General features: G+C 49.4%; 1 protein-coding gene across 1 annotated transcript; it reads left to right on the plus strand.

Annotated features, from left to right (window-relative positions):
- Positions 1-2,828: 2,828 nt before the first annotated feature.
- THAP8 (THAP domain containing 8) lies at positions 2,829-11,862 on the plus strand. Its single transcript, XM_056847456.1, has 4 exons — positions 2,829-2,932; positions 6,705-6,897; positions 8,827-9,873; positions 11,725-11,862. The coding sequence occupies exons 1-4, from the start codon at positions 2,850-2,852 to the stop codon at positions 11,860-11,862; spliced, it is 1,461 nt and encodes a 486-aa protein (XP_056703434.1). The 5' UTR covers positions 2,829-2,849.
- The last annotated feature ends 1,006 nt before the right edge of the window (positions 11,863-12,868 follow it).

The following is a 12,868-nucleotide window of genomic DNA, read 5'->3' on the forward strand; positions in this document are numbered from 1 at the left end:
GGGGATGGAGCCTGGAGAAGGTGGAATTTGAGGAGAGGAGAGAGGGGCCCAAAGGGATTTACATCATTTACCTCTCCTCCCTTTTATCCTCACAACGATCCTGTGAGCTAGGTTAGGCCAAGAGTGTGTGACTGGCATAACATGTTTTAAATATAAAATATTCCATAGCGTCTATCCATTTCCTCCAGTGGAACTGATTTCTGTTGCCTGGGGATCAGTTGCAATACCTGGGGAAATCGCCAGCCAGCACCTGGAAGTTGGCAGCCCTATAATGATGTATCATAGAGTTTGATGTAGAATTAACTTGAGGAACTTTCCCAGAGCATGGGGTGACGAGTTATTGAGTAAGGCGGCTTTAATGAGTGAGACTCATTCATGGAGGAGGAGAGCTCACTGGAAAGCGCTTAGCCACGATAACGAGATGGAACCTCCTTGTTCAGAGGCAGTCTATCTCCCGATTTCATCTTGTTTCCCAACGGGGCTTTCGTGCCACATCTTTGTGTGTTTGCGATCCAACGTGTGGGGGCAGACTCCCAAGCAGACGTGCCTAGGAATGGGCTGCACTGCAAAACAGTGCCCTTACCACATCCCTGACCTCCTGGGTCAGGCCAAGAGGTCAGTTGCCTCCGCTTGGAATGCACCCCATGGCAACACTGCTCCTGTTCCAATGCACTGCTCCTGTTCCAAGACCGCACAGTTACTTCTTGGCCAGGTACCGCCAAAGCTGTTCGCCGACCACTGATACAGTGCTTTACATACATGATTGTACTTGTGCTCACAACAGCCCTGTCTGGTAGGCCACTATTATGCAGCAGATGGAAAGGGTAAGTAAGGCTGAGGACCATCAAGTGATTTTGTGGTAGAGACAAGGTCCTAACCAGAGACCACTACCTCACAGATCCTTCTCTCTCTACATGCCTCCGCTCCATCTATTTATTTATGACGTGTGCAACCTGTGTATGACCCTTTCTGAAGGGTTCAGGGGGGATGATGCCAAGCTAAGGTCTTCATGATCCTTAAGATCTCTGCAACCCTGGTCCTGCTCGCAGTTACTTGGAAGTAAGCCTAATTCATTTCATTGGGAGAATTACTTGTAAATAAATAGCGCTGAATTCAGTGGGGCTTGGTGGATGTGGAAAATGCTGTCAGTCTGGAGAATCAGGTTCGATTCCCCACTCCTCCACACGAAGCCTGCTGGGTGACCTTAGGCTAGTCACAGTTCTCCGAACTCTCAGCCCACACGGAGGCAAGCAATGGCAAACCGCGGCTGAACGAGTCTCTTGCCCTGAAAGCCCTACAGGGTTGCCATAGGTCAGCTGTGACTTTAGGTCTATAAAATTATGTGTGATATGGACAGAGTGGACAGAGAGAAGCTTTTCTCCCTCATAATACTAGAACGCAGGGTCATCTGCTGAAGCTGGAGGGTGAGAGATTCAAAACAGATAAAAGGAAGTATTTCTTCACACAACGCATACTTAAATTGTGGAACTCCCTGCCCCAGGATGTGGTGATGGCTGCCAACTTGGAAGGCTTTAAGTGGGGGGGGGGACATGTTCACGGGCTATCCATGGCTATTAGTAAAAATGGACACTAGTCAAGATGCATACTTATTCTCTCCAGGATCAGAGGACCATGCCTATTGTATTGGCAGGATAATGCTGCTGCACGGGTTGCCAACCTCCAGATAGTGTGGAAAAAACGAAGGCTCAGTGCTGTAAGAGTATTGGAGAACCAAAACAGCACAGAAACAATATAAGAAATGCTTATTTATAAGTGAGTAAAGTGCAAAAGTGACAATAAATATATACAATATAATACAACAAGATACAGGTAAGTAATATATCTCAATCCAGCATGTCAAGGACTTGGAAACCTCTCAAGTCCATTCAGGTGTAAGTCCAATAAATCCAATAGTTATATAAGAAGAATATTTCCTTTATGGGGATCAGTTGTATGTCTTTTCAGACCATATCTCAGTACGCTGGAAATCAAGCAACATTTGCAAAGCCACAATAAAGGATGACAGGACGTGTTGTCTAGATCATAATCAATCACGTTTCGCATATGGCTTCGTCAGCTACATGTATCCAAAAGTATAATTTCAAAACACCTTAGTAGGTAACATCTCCTTAGGGACCACCAACAGTGTCTATTCAGGTCTCCATGGATGAATGTACTTTTAAGGGATGTTTCTGTGCTGTTTTGGTTCTCCAACCTCCAGGTAGTAGCAGGAGATCTGCTATTTCAACTGACAGAGATCAGTTCCTCTGGAGAAAACGGCCGCTTTGGCCATTGGACTCTATGGCATTGAAGTCCCTCCCCTACCCAAACCCCGCCCTCCTCAGGCTCCGCCCCCAAAACCTCCCGCCGGTAGCGAAGAGGTACCTGGCAACCCTATGATGCAGTCGCCTTGTTTGTGGGCTTCCTAGAGGCTCCTGGTTGGCCACTGTGTGAACAGACTGCTGGTCTTGATGGGCCTGGGTCTGATCCAGCAGGGCCTTTCTCATGTTCTTATGACCCCCCACACACACACGCTCCACTGTCAAATCTCCAGGTATTTTCGGGAGATCTCCAGCTACCCCCTGGAGGTTGGCAACCCTGTGCCACGCTGTCTGCTGTTGCCGTGGAGACTACCAGGCTAGGCTCCAGTTTGAGTCACGTGTAAATTCCCCGGCTGTTGGCCTCCTCGCCCTAGTCTGCGCGTGCGCAGGCGGAGGAAAGGCGCAAGCTGCGGGCCGGAAGGAAAGAGGGAGTGCTGACGTCACGGCGTAAACCAGCGGCCGCTCGACGGAAGCCGACCCGGCTGCCGCGGAAGGGGTGTTTGAGTGACAGGAGCCGGCCGGGAGACGATGACCAAGTACTGCCGGGCGCCCAACTGCTCCAACTCGGCGGGGCAGCCCCGGCCGGACAGCCAGCGCCTCAGTTTTTACAAGTCAGCCCACTTCTGAGGTTTGGGGGGGGGGAGGGGAGTGACGTCACGGTCACAGGTGGTTTTATGATGTCACAAGGCCTCTCGTGACGGGGTTGGAGGGCGCCCCTCCCTTCCTCCCGGGATTGGCTTGCTGTGTGAAGCGGGACACCCGGGGGATTTGGCCGTTGCCAGGTCATTCCCGTGGGAGCCCAGAAGGAGGGGGGGGGAGGGCGCGGAGGTTCATAATATTGATACGGCAAACGGGGGTTCGTGGGGGGAGAGAGAGAGACCTGCAGATCGTTATTCAAGAAAACAGTTTATTTGGGCAGCTGCGACCCAGAGCACTCTACCGAGTAAAAATCTCTGAGCCCCGATCATACTGAGGAAGGGATATTTATCCAAATTCAAGATATGACAACCCATCAACATTCAGGGTAGGCTGATAACACTCCAGACATCGAGGCGGCAGTGGAGTAATAGTTTCACCCAGTTCTTGTTATGGTTTACTGTAACCCTCCATGACTCTTACCCCAGTTACTAGCTCACAGACACACAGGGAGATTCTGCCCAGCAACAAGCTATTCCCTGGTTGCCCTAATACATTTTACAGAAAGGAAAAGAGATTATTACAAATTGCTAAATCAGTGGATCTTCCATAGTCAGGGGAAGTCTACCTTGCTGTCACAATATTAAAAAAAAAGACTAGTGGTTGGGGCTCTCCATGCCTGGCAAGCAGGTAGTGACCTTTCAGCGGACCTCTGAGCAAGAGATGTCCGGCACATGTTTGTAGTTTGTTTGTTTATTGTTGTTACAGCCAATGGCCAGCATAGAGTTACAAAACAGTGCAGGTATATATATGAGGAGCCCCGTGGCACAGAGGGGTCAGCTGCAGTACTGCAGTCCAAAGCTCTGCTCACGACCTGAGTTCGACCCCGACGGAAGTCGGTTTCAGGTAGCCGGCTCAAGGTGGACTCAGCCTTCCACCCTTCCGAGGTCGGTGAAATGAGGACCCAGCTTGCTACCTGAAACCAACGGGGTCGTGAGCAGAGCTTTTGACTGCAGTACTGCAGCTTAACACTCTGTGCCACGGGGCTCCTCATATATATATATATGGAAGATGACTGGGGAAGGCACTGGCAAACCACCCTGCAAGCAAAGTCTGCCTTGGAAATGTCAGGATGTGATGTCACCCCATGGGTCAGGAATGACCTGGTGCTTGCACAGGGGACCTTTACCTTTTACATATATACCGTTAAATGAAAGCAGAGAGAATAGAATAAGCTATCCTAAAAAGGACAAGTTAAAATATATTTATCAACATATTAAAATACTAGTAAAAACACACACACAAAACATTATACCTTGGTTCATCCATCACTCATCATCTGATGCATCGCGAATAATATAACCCTTTTTGTTTTGAACATTCCTTTTGTAGTTAGACATAAGCCTGCCATGGATGTTCCCAAGTGTCTGCCTTCATGGGTGGACATTGAGCATTCTGTGCTCCTAAGGAGAGGGCCACCCTGACCTGGATGGCCCAGGGCAGGCTATCCCGATCTCATAAAATCTCGGAAGGAGACCACCAAAGAAGTCCAGGGTCGCTACACAAAGGCAGACTATGGCAAACCACTTCTGTTTGTCTCTTGCTGTGAGGAGTTGCCATAAGTCGACTGGAAGTTGACGGTACTTTCCACCACCGCCAGGGAAGGGACCAGTGTAGCACAGTGGTGTATCATCATTGGGAGACCTGGGTTGAGATCCCAGCCTGCCACAAAGCTCAGAGGGTGACCCTGGGCTGTTCACCTATCTCACAGGCTGCTTTTGAGGGTACAGTGAAAGAGGAGAGAGCTATATATGCCCTCGGTGTTCCCCAAAGGGAAGGCTGCGTAAGAGGGGTATCATAGATACATAAAAGGGAACCCCATTGCACAACTAATGGTGTGGTTTTGCGGAAGTGTGCTTGGAGTGCAGCCTTGAAGGTAAACAACATGGAGCATCGATGTTGAAACAGGTTTGCAAAAGTTCTTATCATAATAGCAATTACACAACATTAGTAATCTCTAGAGGAACTGAGCTTCAGCATTTTGTTCCAATGCAAAGAAACCACTCACTTCTGCTTTCCCCCCTGCACTTCCTACCAGAGCAGTCCAAGTATCCATTTGCTTTTTCCCAGACTGCAAGTTGTAATGTGTGGGAATATTTCCCAATATTCATGTTTTCATTGTGAAGTTTTATGAGGTTCCAGGGCCAGATTGGTTCTTAAAAATCTTCATACCAAAGCGAGGCGGCTGGCTGACAACCCTGCTGTTGTATCAACCTGGTTGCCAAGTGGGTTGGCACACCTCTGGCATCATGATGAGATTACCAGGATTTCTTCAGCGGCAGGTCTCATATGCCAGTTTTCCAGAAGAAGAGTTGGTTTTATATGCTGACTTTCTCTACCACTTAAGGCAGAATCAAACCGGCTTACAATTCCCTTTCCCTCCCCACAACAGACACCCTGAGAGAGCTGTGACTAGCCCAAGGTCACCCAGCTGGCTTCATGTGTAGGAGTGGGGAAACCAACCTGGTTCTCTAGATTAGAGTCCGCCGTTCATGTGGAGGAGTGGGGAAATCAAACCTGGTTCTCCATATCAGAGTCCACTGCTTCAAACCACCACTCTTAACCACTAAACCACTTTCAGCTTTCACTCTTATGTGGAGAACTTTGAAGGAATAAGGAACTTTGAAGGAAGGTTTCCTTTGCACAAAAGGGTCGGCAACATCCCTTAGACGAGGGGAGCGCAGAAGCGAGCGACTGCTTCAGATCACAGAGAAGCAACTTGCGGAAGTTCAACGAGACCCCAGCTGGTTACTGATATTCTATTATTGCTGTCATGCATGTGAAGCAATAAGAACTCTTGCAAACTTGTTTGTTCTGAAGCCTACAATTCTGGCACGCTTACTTGGCAGCAAGTCCCATGGGGCTCTTGAGGGGCTTGCTCTCCTGATGGGGGTACTTTTTGCAGTTTGGCTGCTTTCCCAAATTTTATTGGCACCACACAAGGGAAGAAGGCTTCAGGATGTAGGGGAGGGAACTCCATCTTTTAGATTTTCAAATGGTCACATTGCAGTGTTACGCTGAGGTTGCTCCTTGTGAGGACAATGCCGTGTGGAAACTCCTTGTCTCAAAACATCATTTGTGGGTGTGTGTAACGAGTTCTGTCAGGTTGCTGCCAACCTATGATGACCCTATGAATTAACAACCTCTGAAGTGTCCTGTCCTTAACAGCCTTGCTCAGCTCTTTCACACTGATTGCGTCAAATCATCTCGTGTTGGGTCTTCCTCTTCCTGCTGCCTCCAACTTTTCCTAGTGTTATTGTCTTTTCCAGCGACTCTGGTCTTCTCATAATGCTATCAAAGTATGATAGCCTCTGTTTAGTCATTTTAGCTTCTAGGGAGAATTCAGGCCTGTGGGTAGCCTCCTGAAATTGTTTTGGTTTTAGCTGTATATTGCTTTTATACACAGCTAATCAAAATGGTTTACAATCTTGACTAAGAAATCCAGCATCCCATAGAATTAACGCTCTTTGTAATCCAGATGTAACTGTGGAAACGGTCAAACTGTTTCAAATGCCTTGTCCAGCTCAAGAGCGGGAAGGGCAGTCAGCTGTTGCTGAGATTGCGGACTTAGCAGTAGACACAAGAAACACCTTCCGTTCTCTTTCTTTCAGAACGATGGCTCACACCCAGGAAAGGTTGCTTGAGTACACCGATCCAAGTGTGCATTTCCTTGTCTGATTTCTTCAGGTTTCCTTTGCACAACCCCGAGCGGCTCAGGCAATGGCTGTCGCAGATGAACCAAGAAAAGTGGGTCCCGACTAAACACCAGCATTTGTGCAGCGAGCACTTTGCGGCGTCCTGTTTTGAGCACCGATGGGGAGTGCGCTACTTGAAGCCTGATGCCATTCCCACCATCTTCCAGACCTCAGATAGTCCACCAGTGAGTTTGGCCGTTGGTGTGAGTGTGAAGTACACCTTTAAGTGAGACTTCTAATCTTTCCCCTCTTAAAAGAGTAAATTACTGCAAATGGAACAAAACTGATACCTAATTCACTGACAGTTTCAGAGGGTTCACATGTTGGTCTGCAGTAGAACAGCTAGATTCAAGTCCAGGAGCACCTTAGAGTCCAAAAAGGTATTGGAGGCATGAGTTTTCGAGAGTCAAATCTCCCTTTGTATCTTGTGTCTGACGAAGCAAGCTTTGACTCTCAAAAGCTTATACCCAAAAAATCTCATTGGTGTCTTAAGGCCCTACTGGAGTCAAATCTAGCTGATTCATTGACGTTTCCCTGTCCTTTTCTTACTTAACCAAAGGCCATTCCAGACAGGAAGGTCTTTAAAAGGCTTGTAAAAGGTGTTGAGGAGTGGGTTTTGCTGAATATACAGGAGAGGGGTGGCCAGCAAGAACGCTTCGTCAGTTTCAACCTGATGGAACCATTAAGCGAACACCCTTAGCTGATCTCTGAGATAGTCAAGCATTCAGACCTCACACAAGTAAGAGTGAGTGGTGGAGGGGTCCTGAAGAGATCTTCAAGGGGCTCCTAAATGTGATCAGGAGGAATTTAGCCATGGTGGGCTGGTGCTCCTTTCCTCTGCTTCACCTAGTCACCCATTTATTTATGAAGCCACCTTTCCTACTCAAGTTTTCTGGTGTAGACTGGTCCAAGAATTGCAACCAAAGAATTAAAACAGTCTAAACAGCATAAAGCCCTGATCTGGATAGCCCCAGGCTAGCTTGATTTCGTCAGATCTCAGAAGCTAAGCAGGGTTGACTCTGGTTAGATCAGCAACCTCCAAGGAATACCAGGTTCATGATGTGGAGGCAGGGAATGGCAAACCACTTCCGAATGTCCCATGCCTTGAAAACCCCACCGGGGTTGACTGCACACAAAAAAGTAGCAACCCCCCCCCCCCATTTATCAGATCCTGGCAACATTCACCAGCTTTTCCGAAACTCCCCCACCCCAAATAGTTCCCCACGAATCCAATCCTTTAATTAAATGTGACTCTAAACAGAAATATGCTATCCCCTCCCAAACTGAAGGAGAGAAATGGGCTTTCAGACCTCTTCTGTAAGTCACTTCCAAAGAGAGGGAGCTATCACAGTGAAAGCCCCAAATCTTAGACCCATGGGTCATTTATGCATGGGTACTTGAACTCACGTTCACCCACAGTCTGACTTGGTTGTTCCTTGGAGTTCTGCACGTGTTTTCTGTCCATTAGAAATGACCATGCTGCCAGCCCTTGCAATGTCCGGGTCTTCCCATTCCTCAGTTAACCCGACTCTTCCATCTGCCCTGAGCTCAGGCCAGCTGAAATCTCTGTGCAGAAGGCAAACCACAGGCCACAGGAAGATTGGCATCTCTCACAGCCAATCACAAAGCAGCGTGTAAAGAGGCAGGGATTCAAACACTTCCTGCTTCCTTGGGGCTCTTTCTGAGCAAAAGAAAGGCTTTTTAAAACCAAGGCTTGGATTCCCCCCCTTCCTTTCAGATTGCTCAGTTTTTTGTTCTTAAAATGCTTTTTCATGCGGCAATTGGGTTTTGAGGGAGGGAATCTTGTCTCACAGTGAGCAATGCGAAGTAAGCCAATTACAAAGCAGCATTTAAAGGGGCGGGATTTGATTTGAGCTTGGAGACTGCTGGTGCAGAGATTCCCAACTGGAAAGTGGGTCCAGCTAGCAATGAACCTCAGGTAAAACTCCCATGCATGGATTGCACTTTCCTAGAAGCACCAGTTAGTAAAGCCTGGTGGCTTGATCTCAGTTGGTACTGATAGTGACGAGCATCCCAACAGCTGGTTTAGAGGCCGGGGGACCTGCGATGCAGCATATTTGAATGGTTGCTGTATTCTTTTGTTTCTCCTGCAGAAGAGGGAGAATGCAGCCAGGCCCCCCTCGGAAGTGCCGGCTAAGAAGCTGATCCTTGAACATCACGGAGAGGGGAGCGTGCTGGGGATGCGAGCCTCAAGTCTCCGGGAGCCAGAGGCCCTGGAAACACTTGCCATAGCCCTAGACCCCGGAGTGGCTGCGGCCCCCATCTATGTGGAAACGCAGCCCTCTGCCTGCAACCTAGACCTCCGTGCCCTCTCGGCCCCTTTAGTCGGGGCCGTCAGCCTGGTGCCTCTGGTCCAGATTGTGGAGCCCCTCAAGGCCGTGACGCTGACGGTGGCTTCCCCAGTGGAGGCTGTCCCCAGCCAGCCTTTGCCTGACCCAGCAGAGCAGCAGCTGGTGGACTTTGTGGCCTCTCTCCCCCCGCCAGCCCTGGAAACCATGCCGGGCTCTTCTCTGGGGGTCTCAGGGCAGCTTTGCGCGGAGGTCGAGGTGCCATGTGAGGTGGTGGCAGCGACAGAAGAGCCGCAGCTGCAGGCCCTGGTGGCGGAGCAGACTGTGGAGATGGAGCAGGGCACCCTGGTCATTGAGAATGTCTCCATAGAGCCATTTCTGGAGGCCGATTCCTCGGCCGCCGCGGTCCTGAGCTCCCTGCAGGTGTCGTCCACGGAGATGGTGGCTTACTTTGAAACCATCCCCAACGCCCCCGCTGCTGCCGTGACGCCTTCCAACGCGACCCCCCCTGAGACAGTGCTCTCCTCTGCCTTGAGCCTCCCCATCGTCTCCACTCTCCCCATCATCTCCAACCAAGCCTCCCCCGAGGCCTCTGTGGCCGAGGAGCCGAGGCTGGAGGAACTGAGCCCTGCCGAGTCCTCGGAGGAGCAGCTGGAGGAGCACCACTACCACAAGGAGGCAGTGACAACGGCGGAGCTGGTGGAAGTGGTGATGGGCCTCCAGAAGAAGGTGAAGGTCCTGCAGCAGCGCCACCGGCGGCACTGTGCCAAGCTGGAAGCCATGGAGGGAGTGGTGGACCAGCTGAGGAAGGAGAACCTGGTGTCTGAGGAGAAGCTGAAACTCCTGGAGATGGTAGGTCGGGGGTGGGTGGGAAGCAGTCGCTGGGCCGCCTCGTAGCTGGGAACTGGCAGACAGGCTTCTCCAGGTAGAACTTCATCTTGCGTTTGGTATTGGGATTCCTGTGCTTGTCTGAGTTGTAGGAAACCCACCCTGAGTCCTGATTGCAAGTGTCAGGAATGCAGTGGGTGCTCCCTAACCTAGTGCCCTCTGGCGCCATGGCGCCGGTACTTACATAACCTTCAGATGTATGTAACCTTAAAATATGTAATTATTTTTGATACTGTCACATATGACATATGACATGGTTATTATTTATGAAACCAAACTGGTTGAGCTAAACACTATTAAAATATCAACAAATATATCTGTTTTATTATTATGGTGCACAATTGTGTTAAAAACACAGGGGCTACAATGTAGGCTAACTAAAAACAATAAACATGTACATACAACACATTCACAGTTGATGTATAGCTATGCAATGACCAAACACGTTTCAGCCTTATCTAGGCCTTCCTTAGTGGTCATGCATAAAATTATTATATAATACACATCCTGACATCTCCATTAATGTAATAAAAGGTTAAAAAAAATATAGAACCCTTTTATTATGTGTGGCTTTGTGTAGGAATGTTTATTCCATGTGTATTAAAAGATGGCCCACAACTCACACCTTGTATGTAATGTCAAGCTTCTCAGGATGTGTATACATCAACAAGCGTGAATGATAAATGATATATTCACATGAATTTATGCACTTATTGTACTTACGTGTGGTTATTTACATTTTGTAGAGGTCGTAACTTTCAGGAAGTGGGCGGGGCCATTGTAAGGCAGGGCTTGTGGTTGGCTGCCCTCATTCAAATGAAAGGGTTTTCCACTGGAGGAGCAGGAGGGCTGGTGAGCGTTTGGGCTTTCCTTAGTCAGTGTGTGGTTCCATTCCCCCTTCAGACTTTCCTTCATTCCATGAGGTATGAAGGGAAGGTATTGCATTTGGCTCCACCTCCCGCAGAAGCCATTTCTGGTTTAGCTCCACTTCCTGTGGAAGCTGTTTTTGGGGCGGCGCTCACCACCACCCCTCAAAATTGCAAATGTGTCCCCAGGCTGAAAAAGGTTGGGAACACCTGCAGTGGGAGATGTGAGCTGAAAAAATCCCTTTTGTGCAAAGCACTCTTTGTAGAGTGACATCCACATAGGCATGGCTTGAAAAAGCAAAAACACCAGCCTTCGGGAACTGAAAAGGTGGGGAAGATCGCAAAGGGAAGAATTGGAGAAGGTGAGGTAACACAAGGCAGACATGAGAAACTACCCTTGTACCACACAGAGGTGTTTCTTCTGCAGATGAGGACTACCGGGGTTAAGCCAGCCGTCTTCAGTCTTTCCAGACCCGGGTCCTAATGAGTACGGGACTCCCCCCCCCCAAGCTGCAAACTTGTGATAGGAAGAGGCGTGATCTCAAGTGGCAGGAGGAGAGCCAGACTTGTGAACTCACCACTGTCGAGGCCAGGACTGTTGGGATACCAAGAGAGGGGCAGTTGTGTTGAGGCTTGCAACCCAGCAGGGTGGGCTCTGTGGCTCCCTTGTGGGGGGGCTGGTCCGCGATTAAGCTCGAAAGCTGTGCAACAAAGGAGGTTTTGAGGTCTGAAAGAAACAAAGAGCTGCAACACCTTGTGAGTGAATAACTGCATGTTCCTGTGTCCTTGGAGGCAAGTCCTGCGATGTTCAGCAGGGCTTCCTCCCAGGGAAGGGCACATAGGAGTGCAGCCTGTTGGCCCTTTCCCCCCGCCCCCATTTCATATAGCTACGGTCATCCAGGCAAATCACTAGAGATGCTGACTGTCCTCTCCGTTCACTTCCTAACAGGCCTGTTTGCAGACCAGCACCGAGAACGGCGGTGCGGTGGCCATTATCTGCCAGGACAGCGACCAAGCCCTGGTCTACGCCGTACCCCAGCTGGCGGAAGAAGGCAATGAGACAGTCATCCACATGGAACAGCAGTAACTTTGAAGTGGGTGGGGCAGAGGCAGTGGGGAGCCGCCCATTTGCCACCTGTATGGCCAAAGGAACACACTCGGGAAATCTCCGGAGGCCACCAACCCCCTCCAGCCGGGAGAGCAGCAGCAGCCCTGGTACCTGTGGGCTTTTTCCGACTTTGGTGTTTGGTGGCCTTAGTGCTGCGGCACCTTATTTTGCGGGAGAGAGAAGAAAGGCTTCTGGGTTGCTTGTGTTTTTTGTTTTACCTGAAATGATTGTATATAAAATTGTCTTGGTCGGGTAATGAACGATGACCTGTTCCCCTTTGCCGTGCCTGAGCTAGAGAGAAATACCGTCGGCAGGTTAATTGTTTATAATTGTTTATAATTCCTGTTTGGTTGTGAGCCATCGTTGGGGGAAGCTGCAAACTCCTGTCTCAGGGCTGCCGTGATTTTTGCACTTTGCTGTCTTGGCTTCCTTGGCCCTGTTCCTAAGAGATGGGCCTCGGGTCTTGGGAGTGCGCATGTGTGTTTGTGCTACGCTCTCCTTTTCTACTCACCTCCACCATCACCTTCTGCGGTGGTTGGCAGGGCCTCAGCATTTTCCATACAGCGTTGGGGATGGGTGAGACGTCAGTTTGTCTGCCACAAATCATGTGCTTCTGAGCAATTGTGGGATACCGTAAGGAAATGCCCTGGCTGCGACTGAGATTCTGTCACCTGGCACAGGTGAACAATGAACTAGGGAGGAGTGGGGTGCCCTGCATCAGCAAAAATTATTTTTGTGGCCTCTTTCCAAAATATATCATGGGTATTGTCACAAGGAGCTGTAAGGAACTGCTGTTGTTCAATACCTGTTTGTATAAAAGTAGCTACACAATCTCATACCACACAGCTCAGTGTCGACTACTGAAATGGTATTCCGGTGGATCAGTCCAAATACCTGACTGCTTGGTCCATTTTGCATTCTCTGCTCCAGCTTCTTGTGTGTGATCGCTGTTAGATGGGCTTTGTGTAGATGGTGTAAGAGGCAG

The sequence above is a fragment of the Euleptes europaea genome, chromosome 3 (assembly GCF_029931775.1).
Source record: "Euleptes europaea isolate rEulEur1 chromosome 3, rEulEur1.hap1, whole genome shotgun sequence".
NCBI lineage: Eukaryota > Metazoa > Chordata > Lepidosauria > Squamata > Sphaerodactylidae > Euleptes > Euleptes europaea.

Coding starts and splice junctions, on each gene's coding strand:
- THAP8 (XM_056847456.1), top strand. CDS start 2,850: ATGACCAAGTACTGCCGGGCGCCCAACTGCTCCAACTCGGCGGGGCAG. Junction 6,898..8,826: donor AGACCTCAGATAGTCCACCA/GTGAGTTTGGCC, acceptor TTTCTCCTGCAG/AAGAGGGAGAATGCAGCCAG. Junction 9,874..11,724: donor AGCTGAAACTCCTGGAGATG/GTAGGTCGGGGG, acceptor ACTTCCTAACAG/GCCTGTTTGCAGACCAGCAC.